At 46.7% G+C, this 21,717-nt stretch overlaps 1 protein-coding gene across 1 annotated transcript in view; it reads right to left on the bottom strand.

Moving 5' to 3' along the window:
• The window catches only part of ADRA1D (adrenoceptor alpha 1D), a 46,286-nt gene extending 25,036 nt beyond the window's left edge, over window positions 1-21,250 (bottom strand). The window contains exon 1 of the mRNA XM_034064893.1: window positions 20,284-21,250. Coding sequence (XP_033920784.1) covers window positions 20,284-21,250 — 967 coding nt within the window. The remainder of the gene's footprint in view (window positions 1-20,283) is intronic.
• Between the last annotated feature and the right edge of the window lie 467 nt (window positions 21,251-21,717).

Consider the following 21,717-nt stretch of genomic DNA (forward strand, 5'->3'; position numbering starts at 1 on the left):
TCCTTGGCCAACAACATTCCCTATGATGAGCAACACAGGAGATCAGGCAATGGAAGCCCTGTGGTCCTTGGAATTTATATATCTGGGAATCTGGAGTGTCTTGAAGTCCCCTGAACTAACATAGTTGTAGCAGGAAGCCTTGAAGCATGAGAAAACTCATGCTTCTGGAGCCAGGATGCTCAGGGCTTCCAGGTTACTTGTGTTGGATCCAGGAGTCAAGCCCGGGTTAGAGCAGCGCTGCCAAGGCTTTCACTCTGCTCTTTGCATGGTAAGAAAACCATGGAAACTTGGCACGAATGGGCTGTCCTGGAGCTGTGAATAGTGGTTGAAGTAGAGGTTGTTAAATCTGGGACATTTCCACTTGGTTTTCCAGCTGGCATTTTCCAATGAAATCCTCCTTTGCTGGCCTGCATCCAGACCTGACACTTGGGCATCTCGTGAGTTCAGCATCAGCATCACTTCATTTTGGGCCACTGCACCCAGGAGAATGGCAAGTGCTTTGCAGATGTGCAAGAAGCTGAATCCATGCCTCAGGTACCACAAGATGGTCAAATGTGACTGATTTGTATTTGCTGATGACTCTAAATTGACACTGGAGAGCACAAAACCTTCTGGCATGAGGGAATAAATGAAGGAGAAGGGGAGATGTTGTACAGATGGAGCTTTTCTCCATCCTCATTTTAACCCCTGCCTAATGGTTTTCTTAACTTGTTTCTCACTCCTTCCTCACTTCTGTAACACACCATTTCCCAGCCATTTAATGCAAAAGATGCCAATCAATCACCTGCAGGCAGTTAAAATGCCAGTTATGTATTTGGAATAGCCATTTTCAGGTTTGCAAATGCAAATACATACAGGTCTGCAGGACACCGTGCTTTACAGAAGCATGGATGTCATCAGGTGTTTCAGCCCTGCATCCCTGACTGTTGTAAAAGCCAACACTTCCATTCCCAACAGTGCTGGACTGGGCACAAAGGTAAGCTGCTGATTTGGAATACAGAAATAATGCAAGCAGTATGAAATAGAGGTCTCTTATTCTTTTGATCATTGATGAGAATGGAGGACAAAATGCTTCTACTCAGAAAATGTCACTGTTTGAAGAAAACCCTTCCAGTTTTTGGGGAAGATCAAACCATGCCGTGACAAATCGACATTGGCTTTTACATTGTCCTAGGGCGAGATTTACCATTTGGGATCTCTAATAAGGTAATTGTCATTTCTCTACAAAATCAAAGCATAAAGGCATTCTGCTGAGATGCAGAATATCCTACACTGACCCTGTGGAGGAGACAGACCATGGCTGCCCCTCTAAGCCAGAGTTTCCAGATGGATCCCAGTCACAGAGCATCACAGAATGATAGAATGGTTTGTGTTGGAAGGGACCTTAAAGCTCCTCCAGCTCCAACCCCTGCCACGGGCAGGGACCCCTTCCACTGGAGCAGCTGCTCCAAGCCCCTGTGTCCAACCTGGCCTTGAGCACTGCCAGGGATGGGGCAGCCACAGCTTCTCTGGGCACCCTGTGCCAGCGCCTCAGCACCCTCCCAGGGAACAGCTTCTGCCTCAGAGCTCAGCTCAGTCTCCCCTCTCTTGGGCAGGTTCAAGCCATTCCCCTTGGCCTGTCCCTACAGGCCCTTGTAAAGTCTCTCTTCATCTTTCTTAAAAGCCACCTTTATATAATGAAAAGCTTCTGTAAGAAGCTTTTCTTCTCCAGGCTGAACAACCCAACTCTCTCAGCCTCTCTCCATCACCGACGTGTTCCATCCTCTGGCCACCTTTGCAACACTCCTTTGGACCCACTCTAAAAGGTCCATGTCATTCTTGTGCTGGGGATGGATGCAGTACTCCAGGTGGGGTCCCACTGGGGATGAGCAGAGTGGACAATCCCCTTCCTTGACCTGCTGCTCACGCTGCTTTTGGTGCAGCCCAGGATACAGTTGGTTTTCTGGTCTGCAAGTGCACACTGATGGATCATGTTCAATTTTCCATCCACCAATACCCCCAAGGCCTTCTCTGCAGGGCACTTCATCCTGACATCCTGTCCTGCCCTTGTATTAGGCTATTAAGTCAAGAGGAAGGAGCTGGGTGACATGAGAGATTCCCCTGGGTGCTGGCTGACAAATCAGTCCATATTCTACTGATGGACTGTGCAGGAAAGCGGGATCATTGAATCAGCTGGGACATTGCTTCCCATAGGAGACCCTGTGGTGAAGGTGGTCTCTGTTCTCCTCACACCCTGGGACATCCATGCTCCTTTGTTCATTTCTTCCAACCTCCCTTGGCTTGTTCCCTCAGAGACATCCCAGAGGACTAAAGAGGACTGGTATCAATTAGCTACATAAGACAGCTGTTTGTAATTCCCTCTTTGATGTCCTGGCACAAAAAAATCCCTGGATGCTCCCTTCAAGAGAGAGGAAACAGTCGAATTTATGGGCTGGCTCTTCAGGCTGGCAGGGGTCCCTTGGTACTTAGCCTGGGAACCTTCATGGTCCCAGGTCTGCCCTTGTTCCACATCTGTGCCATAGGTATCCCAATTGTGGCCAATATGAGGATGTGTGAGTGATACCACCTCTGCCAGAGGTCCAGAGAGGGATTTTGAGCTGACATTGAGAAGGATTGGCCCCATGGCTGGGTCTGCCCTGGTGATGGCCCTTGATGCTGCTCCCACTGACATCTTGCAGACCAGTGATATCAAACTGATCCCTCCTGCCTGGTGGTTCTTTTGTCAGGGTTGGGTGATATCCATTCCTACTCTCTGACACCACTACCAGTCTGTGACTTTCCTGTCAAAGAGGCCACTTGCTCCCCTCATATTGGGATACACAGAGCAACAAAAGTGCCCTTCAGTCTGGGAATCATTCTGCAAAGGGAAGTCAAAAATAGGTATGACCAAAAAATGCCATTGTTGTTCTAGCAATAACATGCGTCTGCTTCATTATCCACCCTTCTTAATCACTGTCTATGCAACGAAGAGATTCCCAAGAGCTTTCCAGCCTGTACCAGGATATCTCTCCTGACACCATTCACATTGTAGCCTCCCAGAAGCATAAGACATCTGATGGTATCAGGGCATAAATATATTGGTTGCTTCTTTCATTCGCTGAAAGGAATACAGACTAGAGGAGACAAACACAGATTTCCTTATAGGGCAGAGTCATCCAATTATTTTGGCCAAAGCAGATGGGAGAGAAAGAGATTATGTGAAAAATAAAGGCAAAGTTTCAGTATTAAAACTTTTCTAAGCAAACCCTTTCTTTTGGGGTATGGAGGAACAGGCATCACAAAGTACTTTGTAAGAAAATTCACTTACATTTAAGGTTACAAACCAAACGGAACCTAAACAAAGTGCAAAAGGGAATAGGACACTATGGGTCAATTGGAGTTTAATTTCTTTTGTTAAGCCAACAATTCTTTCTCTTCCTTCACTAGTTCCTAAACCTGCTGGTAAAGGACCATTATCAGCCTTCTGGATCTCTCTTGGGTGATGCACCAACCTCATTATCAAGCCTTTCACTGACAACATCCACATTTTAATGCTTGATTCCTCTGTTCATCTGCTGTGGACCTCTTGTGATAATCCCACAACCTAATGATGCCCAGAGGTCAACAATTTGCACAGCTGAGCTCTCCAAACCGAGGGAATAAAGCCTTTAGAGTGAGGAATTCCCATTTTACTATGGGAGTTCCAGCTCCCACACGCATGTTCCCGCAGTACAAATAGACTTTATTAGTAGGAATAACAAATAATTACTTGTTCCCAAATGATCACATTCTTGTATTCTCTGTTGTTTTGCTATTTGTTTGGTTGTGGGTTTTTTTGCTGTTTGTTAATGGCAATAAACAGCTCAGTTTGCTTTTCTGCAGGGCTTTGCAAGTGTTCCCAAACTTAATGGAAACAGCTGTCTAGTGGGATGCTTTTTGCTCCTCACCCATATTCTGGATAATAGAGGCACAACTACTGCTTAGCACTGATGTCAGCTTTGGTCTGCAGGACCCAGACTCCAGTTTACATGTCAAAACCTGCCAGAGTGTTCTTGGTTTGTGCAGGGAATAAAATGAAGCAACGTGAAATAAAGATAACTTAAGAGAGGAAGAAATGAAGGGAAAACTTGCTAGTGCTGAAACTTTCCTGAGTCACCAACCTGGCACCAGCAGAGCTGGTTAAAAGAGGCTTTCAGAGTGGGATGGAAACCAATAACCACTAAATGTGGAAGGATTCAACCTTGTGAAGGAAGGAAACCAGCTCTGTGTACAAGGATCTATGCAGGTATGAGGGTGACAACAGTGGTGATGCCTGTAACCACAATGCAGACACCTAAATTCTGCAGTCATGAAAAATGGCCTCACCATTGCTGCCAGATACATGAACAGGATTTCTTCTGATACCAGGAGATAGAGATATCCATTGCTATGAGAATCAATGGACAGAGGAGGAAGAAGAGGAGGATATCTCTTCCTGGAGAAGAGAAGGCTGAGTGGAGACCTCAGAGCAGCTTCCAGTGTCTGAAGGGGGCTAAAGGGATGCTGGGGAGGGACTGTTCATTAGGGACTGCAGTGACAGGACAAGGGGTAATGGGTTCAAACTGGAACAGCAGAGGTTTAGATTGGATATAAGGAAGAAAGTCTTTCCTGTGAGGGTGCTGAGGCACTGGAATGGGTTGCCCAGGGAGGTTGTGAATGCTCCATCCCTGGCAGTGTTCAAGGCCAGGCTGGACAGAGCCTTGGGTGCCATGGTTTAGTGTGAGGTGTCCCTGCCCATGGCAGGGGGGGTTGGAACTGGATGATCTTAAGGTCCTTTCCAACCCTAACTCTTCTATGATTCTATGATTCTATTCTATTAAAGACACCCTACTTTAATACAGCACCAGCTAACTTCCAATGCCTGTCCACCTGAGAACCTTACAGATGGAGTATTTAATGGGAAAAGAGTAGGGAAACCAGGTTCTGACACTACCTATGTCTGTCCCAGTCTCTCTGTCTCTCTATTCCCAAGCAAAGTGGTTTCTCATGGACTGTGACACCTTTTTCAGATATATTTGCTAGAATTGCCTCCTTGATGATTGCAGTCTGGAATGAAATAAAGTCTCCTTGGTCCCCTGCAAGCTGCTTTACCTTTGAAATACAGGTCTGTGCTGGGCTGGAGATGGAGAGGGGTTAGAGCAGACATTTGGAAATGACCAGAAATCAATAGGGAGAAAGAAAAATGGTCTTTCCCAGTTAATTTTTCAGAGGTGCATGACCCAGTCACCATGGTGACCATGAGCGGGTGCTAGGGATGCAGGATGACTCATGTCTGGCAGTGGAGCAGCAGTTCTTGATCCACATTTCATCACTGGCTGATGGAATCCCCTCCAGTGACAAAGGAGCTGTTTCCAGATGAGTTTGGGAAGGGGGGTCCTTTGGAGAGTCCCTTAGGGAACAAAATGGCAGCAAAGAAGATGAGCTTATGAAATAAACCTTATGCTACAACCTTGAGCATGCACTTGGGCATGGCAGGTAGGATCCATGTATTTCTTTATAGACATTCTCCCTTGGAGATCTCTGCAGCATGATTAACAAGAGTCCAAACCCAGTGCTGACTTAACACACACAACATCAAGCTGCATAAGTCTCATGGTGGCAATCACAGGGGACACCCATCACCACAGTGAGGGTGGTTGCCTTCTTCTCTTCTCCAGGTGGGAGTCATGATCTGCACTCCTGTTGCTGACAAGGATATCAGGATTACACAAATGACTCCTTGCCCACACTCTCTTTTGTCTGGTGCACTTTCAAGAGTGTAAAGCATAAGATTGGTCTCCCAAAGCACCTAAGCCATCAATGATCTCTGAAAGGGAAGTAAATCCAGATGGACCAGTGGAGGAATATGGATGATAAAGGCAAAAGGGAATTCATTAAGTGGGATGAATCTTCACTTGTTCAATGCAGCAAAAAAGCTACAATGGAAGAAGACCTTTTGCTCTTATGCAAGATCACTTGTCATCCATAACAATGAAAGCCAAGGGAAGAATATAGCTACTTAAGGAAGATCAGATGGACACCAGAGTGAATGGTTGCAAATGAGTCACAGATATGTTCTCACTGCAAACCATAATGTTTCTAAGAGTTGGAAGCAATAAGATCCAGAATGCCCTTCTCAAAACACAGGAGCAGAGGGTCAAGGACTGAGACACACATGGAGCTCAAGGGATTTTGGATAGGATTCTGCAACATGATGGTTGGCAGTGGCAGTCTGTCTGTGGTATCTCCACACCAGACCCACAGAGGGGTGCAGATAGGAGAAGAAACAGGGAGAGGAAGAGGAAGATGAAGCATATACAGAAAGAAAGTACTTGAGGGATTGCCAATACACTTGATGGGAAGGCAGATGCAATCACATTTCTGGCTATGTTGCTCTCCAACAGCTCATCTGAATTCTGCTGTGAGTCACCCAGTTCTGCTTTGAGCTGTACAGGCTTGCTTTTGGAGCAAATTATTTAATCACCTGTGGTTCCTCTAAGTGCATGCTGATGGATGTGCAGCCAGAGTACACAGAGAGAAGGAGCAGACCCTTTCCAGCTGAACGTGTGGAATAAATCCTGACAGGCTGATGGCCATGTTCTATGTAAACAGTCTTCACTCAGCCCCCTTGCCCTGGCTGCCTTTGACTCCAACAGCTTCAGACACTGGGAAAGTTCTGTTTGCAGTGTAAATACTTTCCCTTGCCCTGTTGTTGCAGCAGGAAAATGAAACCATCCACATCCAGATTCCCCTGACCTTTGGGGGAAGTTCATGGATCCATCCTGTAGGAGAGCAGTGGCCATGCTGGGATCATCAAGGGATGGTATCAAAGCCCAGGAGGAGTCTGCACATCACACATGTCATGCTGGCTGTTTCTGAGCAGGTTCTCACATCTCAGCATTAGTTGGTGGACAAAGACCTAAAGCTGTGATGGGGCAAGTTTTGTGCGCACCATCACCCTATCCAACAGCCTTACTATCACTGCATGTCCTAAATGGAAGAGCTGGCAAGTAACTCCGTACTTTCCATCTATTTGGCCAGCTGGATCCTACTTCCCTGGATAAACATGCCAAAGTGAAGGAGCCTAGAGGAGAAACATACAGGTCAGACCAGTAAAGGCACTTAGATGACTTCTCTATCCCTGCCAGTCATCAAAGATTAAGCCATTCCTTCAAAGACTTTTCTATACATTTCCTACTATTCCTGTGCTGAAGTATTAGGCATTCTTTTAATGCTTGCCAGCAAAGTAAAGGAAGGCAAACTGGTTCCTCATAAGCCATGTAAGAAAGCAGTAATTGCCTCTTTATTTTCGGGACACAGCTTCAGAATTAGCCTTTGGAAGGGTACATCTGAGGGAAACATATTGGCATACCAAGATACCAAGCTTCAGGGCACAACCTACACTCCAGTCTATGCGACAGAGAAAGAGATGATTGTGTGGGCAGGTTACCAGGAGTGTTTTCCTCAAGGGTGTCTGGTTTTCCTTCTAATTTCTTGGGAAAGCAGGCCAGGATGCAATCCAGGTCATACAAAAGTAGACACTGAGGTTGCCTCTGTGGTTTGTAGCACTGGAGATGAATGCCTCATGGTTTCTGGATGCCCCTCTAGGAAAACATGGGGTTTCTCTAGTGATTGTCTTGCAAGCAAAAACCCCACATGGTCACTTTGTCTGCTTCAGGGGATTTTGGACAACAAGGGGCATGTAAATTGCAATCCAGACCTGGTTAGCTTTCTAGCTCTCTAGACATGGACAATAATGGGAACTGAGACATCCAGCTCACATACACACACCTACCCATAGACCATTAACATAAATGTCTTCACCTGTGAGCCTGGTTCTACCCTATACCTGTTTGTCTATCTGCAAACCAGAAGTAGTTATGTGCCTTATTTATGAGTGGCACGGATGGAAAGGGAAACACTGGCAAGGAAAGGGACCAGGGAGGAGCGCTGGTGGCCAAGGAGGTGATCAGATCCAATGGGAGTTGATCCTTTCTTCTTGATTGCTCTCCTAGGATAGCAGAAGCTATCTACCAATAGCTGTATCACTATTTCCTTTCCTTTGCTTCAATGCTGGCAAAACTGCAGTCTGCCTGCACGCAGATACCACTGGGTACAATCCTGCCTCCCACATCCATCTGGATACACTACTTTGAGCTCATCTGGGTTAGAAATAGCATTACTGTTTGTACAGCACCTAACACAAAAGGGGCTGAAGCACATGACTACTGGGCTTGAGCATCATTAAGGTTCTCAGATAGACCAGCCTGCGAGAGCCCTGATGTGCTGTAACTGTGTGGTGTCAATGGAAAGGATGCACAATGTGATTTAATCCGAAATAACTGCTATTGCAAAACAGAAGAGAGGTCAAGATGCACTGTTTGGAAAGCCCTGTGCTCTGCTCCCTCTCCCTCTGTCTCTGTATGCTCATCCCTCATCAAGGAACACACGGAAAGCAAACCCCATTCTGTGTTGTTTCCCCAAATCCCCAGCCTGAGTGCACTATTGAGGGAGGCAGACAGGCCTGTGGCTGCCCGCCAGCTCGACTTCACAACACATCCTCACAGCATTCCAGATAATTCCTATGGAAGGAACCCTGGGAACAGAAATAGCCCATGGCTGAAAAGCTTTGCTGGTGCAGTTTGACAAGCGTCTCCTAGAGAACTTGGCTTGGAAGGCAGAAGTTGAGCTGGCGGCTGCTCTGAACCCAAGTCCTCTGCTCTTTGCACTCAAAGTAGGTCAGCGAGCATCTAATGGTGTCTCCACTGTTGGGTTGTGACTGTGTGAGCCCCATGACCTTCCAAATAGAAAGCACATCTGGGGTGTGAATATACACATCAGGTCCCCTGCTTGGGACTCAGGCAGAAGGGCTCTCACCTAGGACAAGGGATAACACCATTGCCAGCTTCATCTGGTGACCTAAAGGCTCCAAAGTGGCTCTGAGTCCCTGGATTTTGGCACCAATGACCTCCATAATCCCTGTTGTTACCCGTGGGCTGTTTCTCAGTGATCTGCAGCAGGAAAACAGCCAGGGATGAGATCTACCATGAGCTCACTGTGCTTGTTACCTGCTGCCTTCAGTCTGTCCTGAAATGCCTGGCTCCAGACCATCCTCCTGCTGCACTGAAGGTTCCTGTCCATTTCCCAGTCATGTTACCCTAACCCCCTCTTAACTGGTTGCTGCAAGATAAGCACATCATGAATATATCCCCATTTCTCACTATAATTTCTAAGAGTGAGAGCTCTTATATAGTTTCTATACTACAAATCATCTATGAATTTCCACCTAAACAAGTTTCTCTGTTATCTTTTCCTGACTAAATGCTTTCACAAAGATCTTTTTCATGGCAGAAGACCACAGAGCTTCAGCATAGCAAAACTGATCCTTGCATGGGAGATCTCTTGCAGGACTTCCTTATGTATTTTGTGTTCCCATCATGGACACATCTGGGAGGATTTACACCTTGGCTCTTAGGCTTTTCATCACCTACAACTTTGCGTTGCAATGGTCTTCTAGGGGAATGAAACCAGTTCTTTAATTCAGATCAGATGAGAGAACCTCTGTGATTTGGTCCAGCCTTTGATTCCCTATGGGAAATATAGATCCTATAAACTGTTGAACAGAGCAAGGCCTGATTCCAGGTCCTGAACACAAATGGCACCAACCAACTCATATTTACAATGCTCCAGGCACACTCCTTGGTGAGATTTGTGTTGGAGAGAGCTGGCTGGGGCCATTCCCTACTCGCTATCTCCTGCTGATCTTCCTTTATTGGGTGCCATCAATCTACCCACTGTGAGCAATGGAAAAGTCACCTTGGACTTGTCTGGGACAGGGATTTCTCCCAGCAGGAATCCCTTGCAAATGTTTTGGAATCATAGACTCAACCAGGTTGGAAAAGACCTTTAAGATGATAAAATCCAATCATTCCCAACACTGCTGAGTCCACCACTAACCCATGTCACCGAGGGCCTTATCTACATGGTTTGTGAACACTTCCAGGGATGGGGATTCCACCACTGCCCTGGGCAGCCTGTTTTGTGGGTTTTGGTGTTTTCCTTTGGTTTGTCTTCAACTACTGGAGGGGATAAAAATAAAAGCTGCATCTCAGGGTCCTTAATGGCTGAGTTGTGAGTTGGAAACTTCCTATTAGGAGGAAATGCCCTGTCTTTAGTGAGCTGGCAGTTGGTTTTCTGCCACCAGACCTGGTGATTTCTATGGCTTGGCTCCAAATGCATTAGCTAAGGAGCTCTCTTAGAAAAAGGCTATTCATTAGGAGCAGCTAAAAAGCCATATCCTGTTCCAGCCATTTCAGTGAATCCATTCTTGGGCCAATAGTTTAAGGTGCAGGGAGAATCATGGTCTCCTGTGACTTTCCATGTGAGAGTTTCATAGAGCACCGAAACAGAGGAAGCAGGACAGGCAGAAGTAACTGGTGTGTTAGCAATACTGAAGAGCTACCAAGTGACCACAGGTATGTAAGTGGTGCCTCAGTTTCCCCACACAAAATATGATGATCAGAGAACCATGGAATCAACTGGGTTGGAAAAGCCCTTTAAGCTCATCCAGTCTAACCATTCCCAGCACTGCCAAGGCTGTCACTGCTCCATGACACTGAGGGCATCATCTCCATGGTGTGTGAACACTTGCAGGCATGGTGCCTGCAGCCCTGCCCTGGGCAGCCTGTTCCAATGCCTGAGCACCCTGAGGGGCAGGAATTGTTCCTCAGCTCCATCTAAACCTGCCCTGGTGCAGCTTGAGGCCGGTTCCTCGTGTGCACTGATGAACAGAGTTGAAACCACTGACTCTCTCCCTGATTATATTTGTGTGTGTTCCTCTTCTTCCTATTTAGTCCTGTGCACTATGGAGCTGGCACCACTGGGATAAGTTTGTCCTCAGCACACATTGCCTGGGAAGATGGGAATGTTGCCTCTACCACTGAGGTTTCCTTCATCATGGCAGGTCCTCACTGTGATAATCAATGCAACAAATCAACACCCACCAGAGACTTCATTTTTGCATTGCAGTGGTTGGAATTTGCTCTAGAGAAAGGAGGAGATGAGGATATTTGTTGCTGTGTGCTCAGGTACAGGTGCAAAGGGCTGGGAGCTCTCTGGATGGCAAGTGCTCATAAAAGCAAAGCCTTCAGAAGGAAGAGCTCATCACTTATTGTTCCTAGAGGCATTTTAAAGCAAATATTTACTGCAAGTAAGGATGGTAATTAGCTGCCAAATTGGAAAGTAGCTCTCCTGTGGAAGCAACTGAGCCAGCTGCTGAGCTTTAGTACTGAAGCTATTCCTCATGAGCTGCCCTCGCTCCCAAATCACCAAACCCCTGCAGCTACAACCAAATTAAGAGCAGGTGGGTAAGCAAAAACAGGACCATAAAGCACGTTTGGCCCTTGGAAACACTCTTGGGGGTTGGAGAATTAGGTGAGAGAAAGGACGGTTCTGCTCTCGGACTCAGCAAACCCTCTGTTGTGGGGTCACCTCAGTGAACCTTAAGGTCTTGCCACCAGCCTTCTTAGCACCTCACAAGCCCCACTGCATCCTGAGCCTCCTGTTCCTCCTCCTCATCTCTTACTGTGCCTTCCAGATCTACAACTCCTCTCATTGCTCCCACATCCCAGTTCTTGCACAGAAAAAAACTATAGTGGATAAGAGATCCCCCATAGTTGGCTGTCTCCAGCCCCATGGTCAGACTCAAGAGATGTGAGGGATGAGATGACAGCACTAATCTCTAATGGAAGAGATGGGGAGGGATGAGTGCTCTCACATATTCCACAGAGACCTTGTCCACAGGGACTTACCACCCAACAAGTGTTACCCCAAAAGGTAATTTGATGGACTAAATGAGCCCCATATGTAAGATCCTCATAAAAGATAGCATACTTGGGTTACTGACATCCTTTTTTGACAGGTTGCCTTCAGCTGATATTTTATTGTAGACCCTTTTGCATTAAAAATGGCTCAAAATAATCATAAAGTCTTAAAGCCACTGAGATACCTTGTGAAATCCAAAGAAGACCCTGTGTTGATGTGGAAGTGTAAGTGTCCTCCAAAGACAAGGATCCTTAAGCTATGAGGATGTGAGTCAATGCACTGCTTTGCTGGGGAAAATGCAAGGTTTGCTTTGTGGAATGGGTGCATTTGTGATAATACATATACATATACAATGATAATCCTGGTGTAGCACCTACTTTGAAGAACGAAAACACAACACCTTGAACTTTACATCAGCCGTTTTCCCTAGGTACTGGCCCGTCAACATGTCCCTGACACCTGCACCACCATTTAACAGCCAATATATAGAAGAATAGCCAACTGATCATCCTCAGAAGAGCTCTTTTGAGTTGATGTGTTCAATAGATCTGCCTTGGTGACAACCCAAGAGTAGGGGAATGACTGCCTCAGGGTTATGACCCCACACTTAGCTGTGCCTCATTACCACCTGACAAGGAAAAGAGGTAATTTGCTCACAGATAGAGCAGGAAACCACATTCTCAAAGTGTAGTTAGTACAGAGGCTTTCCTGGGAAAAGCTTTGCTCAGAGATTAAAGCTGATTCACAACCTACAGAGAATTGATTGAACACAAGAAGAGTCAAGTTATTCTGAGAGGAACACTGCACAAAAACACTGTACCCTCAAAGCCTTAGGAGTACTTATAGAATCATAGAATCAACTGGGTTGGAAAAGACCTTTAAGATCATCAAGTCCAACCATTCCCTTAGTGCTTCTTAGAAACTGTATGTGTAAAAAGAATAAGGAGGTGAAACAACTTGGGTTGGTGTGAATATCTAAACATCTCTTAGTTAGAAAACTGGATTTCTCCCTACAACATTTTGTGCCAGAAGCTCTTTACAGCCTTGTTTTGCCCCAACACCAACCAACCAACTACGGGAATATTTTGTCAACAATAACATCATCCTTCTGAGAGCTGCAGTTCAGTTGCTTTCCTATTACTATTTGACTGGAGATTGGTTTAACCTGTGATACAAGATAGCCAACACTTGTATGTATATATGTATGTATATATATATGTATGTATATAAATGGGAGACTATAAATGTGGCTGTACCAGCAAATATAGACCAGTTAGGAGGATCACCTTATAAAAAGCAATCAGGTCCATATGCACCCAGTAATGCTCCATATAAAAACATCCAGGGGTATTTTCCTGAATTGAAATCATGTGGAAAGAGACATTTGAAAGAAAACCCTGTTTTTCCAGGCATCTCCTGTCCTCATCAGCCACTTGAATTTAGGAGTTTAGATTAAACAGACATTGCTGCAGGCACCACTCAAGATCCCACCAGTGTCTATGGGTAGATGATTGCTGCAAATCTGGTGTGTAAACCGCAGCCTTTGTAACTGTTGATTCTGGGCTCCAGCTGTAGCAAAGATGTATTTTCTCATACAGAGGACAAATATTTAAAGAGATTTTCACATTCTTTGCTTTGCAATTGGGTTGTGTGTTTAAAAATGTCTTGTTTAACTCTACCACTATGATGAACATTGATTTCTATTGAACACAACACTGTCTTGCAAAGAAGTTATACTGTGTGCTGTATAATAAAAGTGCTAAATGAACACTAAGGAACTTGCAGAGTTAAGGGCTCAAAAGATTGAGCACATCAAAGCAAAAATCACATTTGCAAACCTTCGTTTTCTCACATTTAAAGAGTTTAATTTCAGGATCATGCTCTATTTGTGCAGTGTCCCTGCCACATCAGCTGCAAGGAGAGGTGGTGTTCAGTCGAGCTTGGTTGAGTATCTCCTCACAGGTCCTCATGTGGCTCCACACTACAAACTCACCCTGCTCAGCTCTGCTCTGATGACAGAAGTATTTGTCTCCTCATGGGTATCTGAAGGTACTTAGCACAGTCATGGCCAAACATTTTGCAAGCAGATATACTTTTCACTTCTCTCCAAGGAGAATGTGCTTTAGAGCCATTTTACCATCCCAACTACAAAGCAATGTCAATTCCTGAGCCCTTGGTGGTCTGGAGCACTTCACATCCTTAAAGTCTAACTACTATCAGTTCCAAATCCAGCTAAAAGCGTGTTGGACTTTGGCAAAACTAGTCCCATATTTGCCTTCACATTGGGATTCATCTCAGCTAGCTGAGATGTGCACTGTGCACCTTGGAGCTGGTGATCTTTGCCTCCCTCAGAGGCACTGAGAGGACAGTGGTGCTTTTAGGGTGCAATTCATCTGACTGGCTTAGCAATACTAGGATGAGATGAGCTGCAGCCTCAGAACACCTATTTTTTAGTGCTGATAATGTAGAAAGCTGAAGAGCAGTTGGCTGAAGACCACATTCTGTTGGCACCCAATGCCAGGGGCTGTCTTGACATTGGAGAAGATGGGAACAGTGTGGAAAGGAGCAGTGCAGGGAACTGCAGAAATACCCATCAGATACCATCAGGTCATTGCTTTTAAAGGTTTATCTGAGCAATCTCAGTTTTGATAAGCTGCCTGTTCTTGATAACACCCCAGAAAGGTGCTTTCTGCACAGAAGTTGACCATATTGGGCCATCTTTGTCTAATCCCTGCCCTGACATAAAGCACCCACCAACCATGAAGGAATAAAATATCAGGTCTTTGCTGTGACTCATGATACTGCCAGAGCTTTTTAAACTCAAGCATTTGTTATTAGGAACCAAACACCATGTTTTTTCCTGTCACCTTTCTCAGCTGTGTCTGTCTCATTTTGTCTTATATTTGGCAGAACAAATCCAGCCAGTTACAAAGACACAGAATGGAAAATGATAGATAACATTTGGCACCAGAACTAGGACTTTATTCTAGAAGGGTCCCCTAATGTTCATAGGTACTATCAGCCCTACCTAGAATATAACACTGTAATGACCTGATTGATCCTGATTGATCAATTGGAAGATAGTTCATACTGCTTTCTCAAGGAAATACAATCTTCTGAAGAGCCTTGAACAAAAGTGTTGTATTTACTGACTAAAATGAACACACTTCTAATTAAAACCCTACAGGTAGCATGGAGCATTTACACCCTTACTTGCTAACATAACACAGTTACTATTACTTTGTTCATGCTGTTTGTTGTAGTCAAACCCATTTAGAACCAAGCTGGTAACAAGAGATTAAACAACCACCTTGCGTGATCATACCAAAGAGCATCCCCACCCTTCTACTCAATCTTTGTGACATCTCATTAACCAGATTAACAGAATTAATGAGCAAATATTTATCCAAATATAAATTAATGGAGATAGATCAGGCTAATTAAAGTTTCTCTCCCAGAATAGCCAGGACAAAGTTTTCTCTGTACAAATATAATAAAGCCATCAGGCACAGCTTAATATAGATGCATTTAATGTTATATGGTGTATTTTGGTACTGGTTCCAAACCCCTTGTTGAGAGGTTTTATAGCATTTTGCCCACGGAACCACAGTGGTTTTGAGTTTTTCAAGATCTATTTTTTTCCTGTTTGTGATACATCCATTATAGCAACTGCATCCAGATGCGTCAGGATAACATAAAATGATATAAAAACAGGCACTTGGCTTTAAATAGATTTATTTGGTGGTGTGGTGGGTGGACTGGAAGCAAAGTAATCCCGTGCATAGGTCATGGGAGATCTGCATTCTATTCCCAGTCACTTCAGTGAATCACTGCGTTACTTTGCCAGGCAGACGCATATGTTCAGACTTGGGTGCCCAAATCATTATTTGACATCCAGAAAGCTTGTAACAGCAAAAAAACCTACTAAAACCTTCCATCTGTCTCTGGCCTTCTACACAGGGTAATGGGTAGGAAGGGAACCACTTGCACTCATCTGGGCTTCAAATGACCAGTTTTTGCTGGTTATTTCCAAGAACACATAGATTGTTTCTCTATCCGGTGTCTTCTGCAACAGGGCACAAGGAGTGAATTAATACCATCAAATGCTTTAGCTACTCCATTTATGCACAGACTTGTTATCCATGTGCCTACTTGGGATTCTCTCCTGTGCCCTTTTGCAGGAAGTCAATGATGTTCTCCCTGGGAAGAAACTCAGGTTGCTTTTCCATGGTAATATCTCTAGACAGACACAATCAGAGTAGATGAGCCCCAGTCAGGTCTCCTGTGCCTGGACTATTCCTCCAGTGCTACTCCATTCATCCCTATGCCACGTCCACATGCATCCCTGCTATGGTGCCCTAGGAATGACATTCTTTCAGGCTGCAACACAAGCCTAATGTTATTGCTGACACTCTGAACCGGAAAAGAAGGAGAAATCACATTTGAGAGCTGCTAAGCAACGCTATCATTTGCCTTGGAAAGCAATGGGCTTGCCTTCAATGCTTTAAGAACAATCTTGCAAAACAGATCAGGAATGCTTTGAGGCTAAATGATCTTTCCATAAGAACAGAAACCCATCCCCATATTTATAGGAAGTAGGTATACTGAGGACTTTTAGACTTTCTCATTGTGTTGTTCTCTATTGCACACCCAGCACAAGACACAGCCCATACCAGAGTTATGGGAGTAATTAGAATTCCATCTCTTGTTGAACAACCAGCTGCTTAAAGAGTCCCATTAGCCACAGAAACTGTTAATTGTGCTAAAAGTCCTGGTGATGGCATCCTGTGCTTGGAGATGTGTCTCACAAACCCAAGAGTGAGCTAAATTATTCAGCTGATCAATAGACGGTAGAGGTATTGAGGGGTTTGAGCTGATGGAAAGGATCTTTGTGGATTATTTAAGCATAAAGAAAAGGCTGACAATGTTTAGCACATACACAGGTCCTGTTATTCAAAATTATTGCTTATTGCAGCTTCTCAACCATGATGTGCTCATAGAATCAGAATAGTTAGGGTTGGAAAGGACCTTAAGATCATCAAGTTCCAACCCCCCTGCCATGGGCAGGGACACCTCACACTAAACCATGGCACCCAAGGCTTCATCCAACCTGGCCTTGAACACTGCCAGGGATGGAGCATTCACAGCTTCCCTGGGCAACCCATTCCAGTGCCTCAGCACCCTCACAGTAAAGAATTTCTTCCTTATATCAAATCTAAACCTCTGCTATTTAAGTTTGAACCCGTTACCCCTTGTCCTGTCACTACAGTCCCTAATGAAGAGTCCATCCCCACCACCCCTGTAGGCCCCCTTCAGATAAATGTTATTCCTGTGTAACTGATAGCATCATAGATTAATAGAATCCTAGAATCCCAGACTGGTTTGGGTTAAAAAAGACCTTTAAGGCTTGTCCAGTTCCAACCGCTGCCATGCGCAGGGACACCTTCCACTACAGCAGGTTACTCCAAGCCCCTGTATCCAACCTGGCCTTGAGCACTGCCAGGGATGGGGCAGCCACAGCTTCTCTGGGCACCCTGTGCCAGCACCTCAGCACCCTCACAGTAAAGAACTTCTTTCTTATCTCTAACTTGAACTTCCCCCGTTTCAGTGTGAACCCATCACCCCTTGTCCTGTCCCTACAGTCCCTGATGAAGAGTCCCCCTCCGGCATCCCTTTAGCCCCCTTCAGACCTTGGAAGCTGCTCTAAGCTCTCCCCAAAGTGCAGCCTTACAGAATAGTTCCCAACATAGGGGAAACTGTTCTGCAGAGGTGTGTGCAGACTCACACAGACATCGGTGACGGAGCCAGCACTGAAGTTTCTCATTGCTAAGTCAATGCTAAGCAGAGCTGCGAGTCTTTTTCCAGCTGATGAATTCCTTATCCCTAACAAGTTTCACCAGTCAACGGCATCACTGACAACTTCTTGCAATAGAAAAGAGTCAAAACATTTTGGTATTTTCATGAGAAAATAGATCACTTGTTTAATTCTCATGTGACAGCTCATTCTGGCACATATCTGAGTGCTCATTGTTTAATAAACTGCCATTGAAGCAGTGTTTCCCTTCAATTGAAAGTGATTTGTACGCCTCACAAGTGTCCCATTTGCGTTTTAAATGTGTGTCAATATCAATTCCACTTGGCTCCAAATTGTTTCACTTAAGTCTGTTTAAAAGGCAAGCAAAAAAGCCATTATACTTCACCATTTACTACCTGCTTTTCAAGCAGAATTGACTCCAACATGATTCAGGTTCTGGATTTACAGTGAACTTGGCTGCTTTCTCTGCCTCCTGAGCTTTAACATCAGGGATTAGACCTTGCAGAAGCCTCTGCTCTCCTCCTAGAGAGCGTTGAGTGATTCTTGGGTCTGAATAGGAAACTGCAATTAGTAAAAGGGGGGTGAAATCAATGGCAGCATATTTCATAGTCATAAAATAAATGAATGTTTGCTCTGTTTATATTCCACATATAATGGAGCAGGAAGTAGAGATCAAAGCCATGTTTATAAAGGACTTGGCAAGCTGTGTGCTTGGACGAAGAGAATGGGTTCATGCTTAAGGTGTTTCAAGTATGAGGTTTGGATTTTAGGTGGTGTAAACCAGGGGATCTCCTTTCAATCCAGTGCAAGGGCTGTGATTTACACCAGTGGAGAAGCTGGTTCGAGGGTTTCAAGTAGAACAGATGTGGTAAAGTATTTTTCCTACTGAAAAGCATTCACTTGTGTTTGCTCTCTAAGTATTGGGAATAAATCAGAGGATCAGGATCCCAATTCCCAGCTTCATTCACTGTATAAAGGTGCGAATGATATTCAGAGCTGGTTCCTGCCCTGGCCAAGGAGACAAGCACCAGACTGGAGCTGCCCACTGAGCAATGCCTTCAGATGCTGGCATCTCCCTGAGCCCTCCAATTCCCAAACTATTTGCAAGCTACAACCTCCCCCATTCACCAGATCAATGAAAGGGAAACTGAGGCACGGCCAAATGGGATAATTCATCTTGTAGTGAGAGAAGTTCACTGCAGCCCCACTGCTCCCTGCCTGCTTATACCATAACCCTCATAGCAGCAGCTTCCCCCCTGTGGAGAACTAAGCTCACATATGCCACCCTCACCCTGAGAGAGGCACAAGACAGCAGCATGGTGATACCAGGCACCCACAGCCCTCATCCAGCTCCTCAGGGACACCTCAGCTCCCAGAGCACCATTGGTCCTGGTGAGTGATCCCACTGAGGATTGAATGGCCTCGGTTAGGTATCTAACACCCTTGGGCTCTGGCTGTCCTCAGGGAGGCAGCTACAAAAGCTGGAGGGAGAGCAACACTTCAGCAGGGCAAAATCTATGGTCATGGTGCTGTTCCTATTGACTTGAGAGGCAGCTTCAAGCAAGGGGATGTGCAGATTCCCTGGCTGCAGAGTTAGCTGGATACAAGTCCCAAGGTAGCTGTGGGACACATAGGTCCCATGCAGCAGATGGAGTGATGGATCCCCCTGCCTTGCTGAGCTCTGTGCAGAGCCCAGCATCAATATTCAGGTTATATTAATGTCTTTTCCCCTGCCTTAGGTTTTGCTGCTCCACTCCTGAGGGTAAATCAGGTCCCGTGAGTTGGGTGCCTGTTATTAGATGAGGTGGTGATGAAGAGCATTGGCTTTCCTGCTCTTCATGGACCATGGGTAGCACTGATGCTGAGAGGGGTAGCACTGATGCTGACCATCACAGGCTCTGTGCCTGCTCACCCTCCTCTGCACACAGGGACCTGCATCCTTTCACCAGAGCAACAACTTGGCAGAACTTCAGAGCACAACCCATTGTCCAGCCCCAAATGAGCAGGGCCAGGAGCTGAGGGCACAACTCCAGAGGGAGGTGAATCAGTCCTGGGGCATCACCCAGGACCATCAGCCGCATAGATGAGACCTGGTCCTGCTCCACATCCCTGCACAGCACTGGCATCCCGGGAAGTCAGTGGGACTTCTGCTTCAGACTCTGACATGCTCCTTGTGGGGATCAGACCTCACACATGTGCAACAGCAGCACCAGTTCCCAATGGAATTGGAAATGGAATGGAATTGGGACCACGGAGGCATATCCAGGTGCCCTTCCCCAAACTGGGACAAAGGGAGGCTGGGAGAAAGGATAGTGAAGCTGTTTGGAGACCATTGTGCCTGTTTGAAACAGAGCTGCTTCCTCCTTTGCCTGGACTCTGTTAATTAAGCTGCTGAGTGCAGAATGAATTCATTAAACCAATTATTGTGCTGCTATTTTATACATTTGCTATTTACTTTGATGGATGATATGGCTCTGATTAATAAATATTGAATAAGTGTTAATTAATTGAGTTAATTCATTGCTGCTTTATTCTCCTACCAGTTATCTCCCTGCAATGAGTTGTGTCCTGGAAGTTTGTCCCACTGAGCAGGTCCTCAGGGGCTCAGCCATGGGCAGTGGGGCTGGGATAGGGATAGGATCACTTACCAAAAGGCAGGATGAAGAAGAAGGGGAACCAGCAGAGGATGAAAACCCCCACGACGATGGCGAGAGTCTTGGCTGCTTTCTTCTCACGGGAGAACTTGAGGAGCCGGACAGAGAGGGAGCTCCTCAAGTTGTGCCCCTTGCTCCGGGTGCTGGAGAGAGGCTCCTCCAGCACGCTGCGGCAGTGGATGCGCAGTACCACCTCCATGGATTTATTCCTCTCCTTCTTGACCCCTGCTTCCAAGCTCCGGGTGGTCCTCCTGGCCACCACGTAGATCCTGAAGTACATCACCAGGATGACCATGAGGGGCAAGTAGAAGGAGAAGAGGGATGAGAACAGGGCATAGCCCGGCTCCTCCGTGATGCTACAGATGCTCTCATCTGGTGGTGGCGGCTCCTTCCATCCCAGCAGTGGCCCGATGGAGATGACCATGGAGGAGAGCCAGACCACCACAAGGATGACCCCTGCCTTCTTCTCGGTCATGATTGTGGGGTACTTGAGGGAGTACTTGACACCAATGTACCTGTCCACGGAGATGATGCACAGGCTCATGATAGAGGCGGAGCAGCACAGCACGTCCACCGCTGCCCAGATGTTGCAGAAGATGCGCCCAAACACCCAGAAGCCCAACACCTCCAAAGTGGCCGAGAAGGGCAGCACGGTGGTGCTGAGCAGCAGGTCGGCAATGGCCAGGTTGACGATGAAGTAGTTGGTGACCGTCTGCAGGTGCCGGTTACAAGCCACCGAGAGGATGACGAGGATGTTCCCCACGATGGCCGAGAGGATGAAGACAGCCAAGAAGACCCCGACTCCCACCGCCTGCACGTCCAAGGCGAAAGTCAAAGTGGTGCCGTTGCCCTCGGGGGTCTCCTCCCCTTGCAGCCCCCAGGACCGGTTGGCACCGCTCTGGCTGCCCTGTCCCGTCCTGTTCCCACTCAAGCTGCCATTGCTCAGCTCGGGGAAAGTCATTGTAGAAAACGTCCGGGCTCCATGGAGAGCGAGGAGAAAGCGATGCCGAGACGCAGCTCCCCCGGCATGATCCCCGCAGCCCCCTCCGAGACTCGCTCAGCACCCTCGGCGGGGCAAGGCTGGGTCCTTGGGATGGGGGGATGCAGGGAAGCGGGATGCGCTGCTCCGAGCCTCCCACCCCTGCCCGGCTCCTGCTCCCCTCCGCCGGCTCCGGCCGCAGCTCAGCCCCGCCGCCGGCCCGCCCGGGGGGGCAGCGAGCTCGGTGCCCCCCCGCTGCCCTCGCATGCTCCGGGGGGCTGCGCCCTGCGGCTCCGCTGCTCTGCGCGTTCAACGGGGAGAGCTCCGGCAGCGGAGAGGGGACGGGAGGGTGGGGGGGGACGGGAGCCCCGCGTCAGGTGCCGGAGGAGGAGGAGGAGGAGGAAGAGGAGGAGGAGGAAGAAGAGAGGGCGGTAGCAACGCTGCTCTGC

This window comes from Melopsittacus undulatus, chromosome 7 (genome assembly GCF_012275295.1).
Source record: "Melopsittacus undulatus isolate bMelUnd1 chromosome 7, bMelUnd1.mat.Z, whole genome shotgun sequence".
NCBI lineage: Eukaryota > Metazoa > Chordata > Aves > Psittaciformes > Psittaculidae > Melopsittacus > Melopsittacus undulatus.